The sequence below is a fragment of the Corvus brachyrhynchos genome, unplaced genomic scaffold (genome assembly GCF_000691975.1).
Source record: "Corvus brachyrhynchos isolate BGI_N302 unplaced genomic scaffold, ASM69197v1 scaffold525, whole genome shotgun sequence".
Taxonomy (NCBI): domain Eukaryota; kingdom Metazoa; phylum Chordata; class Aves; order Passeriformes; family Corvidae; genus Corvus; species Corvus brachyrhynchos.
In genome coordinates, this window is record NW_008238341.1 from 220,043 (window position 1) to 225,957 (window position 5,915).

At 60.8% G+C, this 5,915-nt stretch overlaps 2 protein-coding genes across 2 annotated transcripts in view; both read left to right on the forward strand.

Moving 5' to 3' along the window:
• Positions 1–657, forward strand: part of NBL1 (neuroblastoma 1, DAN family BMP antagonist) — a 13,136-nt gene extending 12,479 nt beyond the window's left edge. The window contains exon 5 of the mRNA XM_008634325.2: positions 593–657. Within this exon, the coding sequence (XP_008632547.2) occupies positions 593–657 (65 nt within the window). The remainder of the gene's footprint in view (positions 1–592) is intronic.
• A 3,050-nt stretch (positions 658–3,707) lies between these two features.
• HTR6 (5-hydroxytryptamine receptor 6) overlaps positions 3,708–5,915 on the forward strand; it is an 8,433-nt gene continuing 6,225 nt past the window's right edge. The window contains exon 1 of the mRNA XM_008634326.2: positions 3,708–5,913. Within this exon, the coding sequence (XP_008632548.1) occupies positions 5,251–5,913 (663 nt within the window). The 5' untranslated portion in view covers positions 3,708–5,250. The remainder of the gene's footprint in view (positions 5,914–5,915) is intronic.

Consider the following 5,915-nt stretch of genomic DNA (forward strand, 5'->3'; position numbering starts at 1 on the left):
AGAGGAGGGGCACGAGGGGCTCTGGCGGGGAGCAGGGGCTGGGCCGGGATCCCGTGGCTCTCCTCAGACTCCCAGCCCTGGGGGGAGCCCTCTGAGTCCTGCTTTTCCTCATTCCCAGCGTGGAGGAAGAAGGGAAGCAGCCTCTCCACAGCCCCTCGAGGTACCCACATCTCTCCTGGGCTTGTGGGATCAGCAGCATCCCTTCTGCCTCCTCTCTCCCTGCCTGCCCACACGGGCTCAGCGTGGACACACTCCTGGCACCCGCTGGATCTTAGTCCAGCTCTTTGTATCGGGTGGCTCTTGGGAAGGGTTTTGCCCCAGGATGTGCCCCTGGAAGCAGCCTCTCCACAGCCCCTCGAGGTACCCACATCTCTCCTGGGCTTGTGGGATCAGCAGCATCCCTTCTGCCTCCTCTCTCCCTGCCTGCCCACACGGGCTCAGCGTGGACACACTCCTGGCACCCGCTGGATCTTAGTCCAGCTCTTTGTATCGGGTGGCTCTTGGGAAGGGTTTTGCCCCAGGATGTGCCCCTGGGGCTGTGTGTGAGGTGACAGAACCGTGGTGGTGACAGCCCTTACCTTGCTGTCCCCAGGGCCACCACGTTGCTCCCTGGGGACGAGCAACTTGGATCAGGAGCGCTGCGGCTTCACGTTTTGAGGCTGCAGGGGAAGGCCAAGAGCTGGGGGGTCCGGGGGAGCTTCCAGGCCCTGTCCCCCCTCTCCCTGCTGCACTTCCATGGTGGTGGAGGGAGAAGGGGCCCGAGGGCTGGAGCATCCCTGTGCAGGGAGTGCTCGGGCAGCGCTGGGGGTCAGGGTGGGCACGGCCTCTGTTGCCCCTCTCTCTCTGTTGTATAAAGCTGATTCCGTGGCGTTGTCCAGACAAGAGCTTCCAGAGCTTGTAATCGATGCCTCCCCCTCCTTTTGACTCGTTTTGGGTTGTTTTTTTTTTTTTTCTTAAATAAATTAGTTCTGACTTCCACTGCTCAGTGCTCTGATGCCCGTCTGGTTTTTGGCAGTGCTGACACCAGGACACCAGCCAGGACAGGCAGCGGTGCCAGATGGTCCCGGGCAGGGGAGAGCCGTGGTTCCCGCAGCTTTCTGCTGCATTCCATCTGGGAAAAGGAGGAGAGAGAGCTGCTGGAAGGAAAACCGAGCCCAAATACTGAGCGTATGGGCTGCATGTGGCCCGGGGAGCCCGCCCGGGGAGCCTGCGCGGCAGCTGTGGCCGGGCGCGGTGGGTTCCACTTGTGTGGGACTCGTGTGGGATCTGTGGGATCACGCGACCTTCTCCAGCGCAGTTGCCACTAGGTGACAGTCTTGGTCCGGCGTGTTCCCTGGCATCCAGATGCTCACGGACCCCGGGAACGCTTCGGAAGGCGAGCTCGGACAGGACTGGACATCCCTTCGGGGGTGAGGAGGGGCTGAGCACCTCAGCTGAAGCCAGCGAGCTCTCCCCGAGGGTGTTTGGGTCAGGCATGCCCTGCGCAGGGCAGTGTGTGCCCTTGCAGAGCTCTGGTCCCACTGATGCCCAGGCGGGTGTGGATGCGCCCTCAGAAATGATCAGTGATGCTCCTTGGTCTGAGCTGACCCTGGGGAAGGTCCATCAGCTCCCGGAGGGGCTGGAGGCTGTGCTGGGCCAGCAGACAGCTCTTATTGCCCCCTTCCTTGAGGCTCTGGGGGCTCTGCACACGTCGGGAGAGCAGGTCTCCGCTTTGGGAAGTGGGACAGGGTTTGCATTAAGGCAGGAATTGCCACAGCAGAGGGGATGGGCTGATCAGGGAGGGCCTGGGAGGACTAGAGGTGCTCTGTGTGTCACCATGAAGTTTTTAGGCTGTGCAGTGTCTTCCCAAGGAACGGAGCTTTGCTTGACAGCCAGGAAAAGGTGGAGAAACCCATGGTGGTCACTGAGCACCGTCACAGGGCCCTTTTACTGGTGTACAGTGGAAACAGGCTGGATTTAGCAGGGGGCTGTTCCTGTGAACTCCAGGAGCTGCAGTTCAAGGTGTTTGGAGCAGGACATCTCCACCTCCGTTCCACACAACCTGAGCTCCGGCAGAGCAGGCGGTGGAGGGCTGGTGTGCAGATGAAACCATAAATCGAGGTAGTTAGCCAGACCCTGCCCAAATTCAAACCCAAGGAGCCATCCCAGTTAAAGCCTGGAAGGACATGCTGAGAGGGCAGAGCACTAGTGGACGTTGCTGTGTTGAACCCTGGACTGCCTGGATGTCCTCACTGAGGTCTCTCAGCTCCCAGTTTGACTCTCTCTGGCTCAAACTTTTTTTTTTTTTTTGCCGTGTTGACACTTGGGTGGCTGTTGATAACCTGGTTTTGCTTTCCCTGCCAGTGGTACTGGACAGCAGCGCTGGTGGAGTCCATGATCCCTGCAGATGTGGCCAGAGATGCAGCACAGGGAGGCAGCACAGGCAGGCCAGGAGAGCTGCCGGCACGGAGAAGCTTTTGCAGGGACAATGGTAGGATAATGGGATTTGGACCTCATTTTAAGGCAGTTTTTTTTTAAACACATTTTGTTTTGATCAGTTCAGATCCACTTCCCCAGCAAACACATCCAAACCAAGTGTACAAAACCTCCCACGTGTGGAGGACGTGCTGGGGATGTTGGGAGGAGGCTGCCCAGAGAAGCTGTGGCTGCCCCATCCCTGGAAGTGTCCAAGGCTAGGTTGGACGGGGCTTGGAGCAACCTGGGACAGTGGAAGGTGTGGAACGTGGATGAGCTTTAAGGTCCCTCCCAACCCAACCCATTCCAGGATTCCACGGTTCTGATCCAGTCTCCTTCTCAGAAGCAAAAGCTCTGAAGCCCAGCTGGGATGTTCCTAATGCTGGGATGCAGCAGGGCTGAGAGCGAAGCCTGGCTTTGCACTGTGGCATCACTTCCTCACTGAGCGTTACTGTGGATCCAGCTGGGATAAATCTGTGCTGCTGCCTTCACTTATCCTGGCTGGGGAGGCTGCTCAGGGTGGGCTCGGGGTGGGGTTTTTCTCTGCTCCCAGCACAGATGGGCCGGGGAAGTGAGGGTTTCCTGGGGCAAACGCTTTTCTAAGGAAACCTCCTGCTGCGATCAGAGCCTCTCGTGTGCGTGCGCTGCCCCGGGGCTCCTGCCAGCACACTGTGATGCTGAGGTGGCCAGGGAGGTTTGGCTGGGAGCATCCAAGGAGAGGATCCCGGGGAAGCAGAGGGAGGGCAGAGCCTGTCCTGGCACCAGTGCCAGCAGCTGTTTGCCAGCAGCAGCCTGATCCCCCCACGGAGGTCCTGGGGGATAACCGGGGTGGGGTGGGGGGGCTGTGTCCCCGTGCCTTCCACCTCCCCATCAGAGATGGTTTCCAGGCCTGGAATCCCCATCCAGGCACTGGGAAAAGCACAACAAATTTGCTGGAAAGGTGATTAGAAAAGCAGGACTTGGTAAAGAGGCCAGTTTCTGTCCCGGGGTGGGCGGCTGGGCAGCGCTGGGGATGCGTCGTGCACAGCTGGCTCTCACCCCACATCTGCAGCACAGCTTCCCAGGGGAAGCATGTTAAGGAAAGCTTTAGTGGGCACTTGGGGAGGAAAGAGCAGCAGCCGGCAGTGCCTGGCCCTGGGAGCACAGGGTGGGTGCTGGGGCACACCCTCAGCTCTGGTCTGTGCTGGAGCCGCTGCCTTCAGCTCTGGTCTCCCCCAGCAGGAACCACAGCCATTTGTTGGGAAAATGCCACCTTTGGGCAGCTGGATAATTAAAAAACCCCAATCGGTCCCTGCCCAGCACCCCGAGGTGTTTGCCCTGGGTGTGGAGGTGGCAGCAACACACAGAGGCTCAGAAGGGTTTTCTGAGCTGGCTCCTCTCACGTGTTGCCTCCCACCTGCTGAAGGCTGGCTGGGGTCCATCCAGGACTGCCCCTCAGGCAGGGAGCTGGGCTGCCCCCAGGCCAGCCCAAATAACTCTGGAGCAGAGGGGCCAGGCTCTCCCTTGTCTCTGTTCCTCCATCCCTGCCTGCAGGTTGCTGGAATATCTGCCGAGTCCTCTGGCTGCTTCCTGAGGGCTGTTGTGTGCAGCTGTTTGTTGGGTTTTTAATTTGACTTTGCAAAATTTTGCTTTTTATCGCCCATTGTGGAGGATGGAGCCTGGAACTCAGAGCTGCAGGGCAGGTTTGGCCACTGACCTGCTGGCCCAGCTGCCAGGTGCCTCCAGCCAGGGCTCCAGCGCTGGCACAGATGGCAGGGATGGCAGGGGAGGCAGAGCACGGGGCTGTCTCTCTTTAAGGCAGAAACGGGAACTCCCTGGCTGCCACTTTGCGGAGTTTAGCCCAGATCCCTGTTTTCATTAGCGCTTCATTTCATCTCCTCCTCTCCCCCCCAGCCCCACCTCCTCGATCGGCATTTCTGCATCCTTTGCCGTGCATCCAGAGCAGCAGGTGAAAGTCGGGCTGGCACCTGCACACACCCGCTCTCACAGCTCCCTGCGGGCTGGACGCACCTCTGCCGCGGGAGAGATCCCTTCCCGCACTCCGGATCTTCCTCCTCCCGGGAGGGCTTGGCTGGGAGCATCCCGGTCCTCGCCTGAGGCTGCTCTGCCGCTCCTGGCGGCTCCGGCTGCAGCAGCGGCAGCGCCGGGCACGGAGGAGCTCGGGGACTCCGGGGACAGAGCTCTGCAGGGAGCCCAGCCCAGCCGGGGGGTGAGAGCTGAGCCTCGGGGGCCGGAGCATCCCCAGCATCTGGAGCATCCTGGAGTCCAGAGCATCCCCAGCATCCAGGGTATCCTGGGTACAGAGCAGCCCTGGCATCCGGAATATCCTGGGATGCAGAGCACCCCCAGCATCTGAAGTATCCTGAGTGCAGAGCATCCAGAGCATCTCGGTGTCTTATTATTCCATGGTCCAGTGCATCCAGAGCATCAGAGTATCCAGAGCATCCTGCCATCCCTGGCATCTCGAGTATCCTGCCATCCAGCTCATCCCCAGCATCCAGAAGCAGCATCCAGGGACATCCCAGAGCAGGGGAATTTACAGGGACGAGGAACTGCTGTGAGTAATGGGGAGGGAACCTTGGTCCTGCTGATCGGCTCCTGGGAATGTCATTCTGCCCTGAGTGCCAGTGAAGAGAGAGAGTGGGGGAAGAGAGGGAGAGGAGGAGGAGAGAAGGGAGGACAGACACGGAGTGGAGAGAGCTGATCCTCCTTCCCCGGCCCCGGCGATGATCACGTAGCACAGGCCACGCTGGAGAAGGTCCCCAGCCCCAGGGCCAGCCCTGCCCCCGGCTCCTCATGGAGGGGGATCTGGGGGCCCCCAATGCCAGCGTGCTGGGGGAGCACTCCCTGATCGTGGGCAGCAGCTGGGTGGCCGCCTTCCTCTGCTTCATCATCCTGCTGACCACAGCGGGCAACTTCCTCCTCATCCTCCTCATCGTCACCCAGCGCTCCCTCCGCAACACCTCCAACTACTTCCTGGTGTCCCTGTTCATGTCGGACCTGATGGTGGGGCTGGTGGTGATGCCCCCGGCCATGCTCAACCAGCTCTACGGCCGCTGGGTGCTGCGGGGGGACTTCTGCTCCCTCTGGGCCTCCTTCGACGTCATGTGCTGCAGTGCCTCCATCCTCAACCTCTGCGTCATCAGCCTGGACCGCTACCTGCTCATCACGTCCCCGCTCAGGTACAAGCTGCGCATGACGTCCTGCAGGGCCCTGGCGCTCATCCTGGCCACCTGGACCTTGGCCGCGCTGGCCTCCTTCCTGCCCATCAAGATGGGGTGGCACGAGCTGGAGTTCGAGGTGCGGGCCCTGAACGTCACCGGCCGTGGGGATGAGGACCAGTGCCGGCTGCTGGTCAGTCTGCCCTACGCCCTGGTGGCCTCCTGCCTCACCTTCTTCCTGCCGTCCGCCGCCATCTCCTTCACCTACTGCCGCATCCTGCTGGCCGCGCGCCACACGGC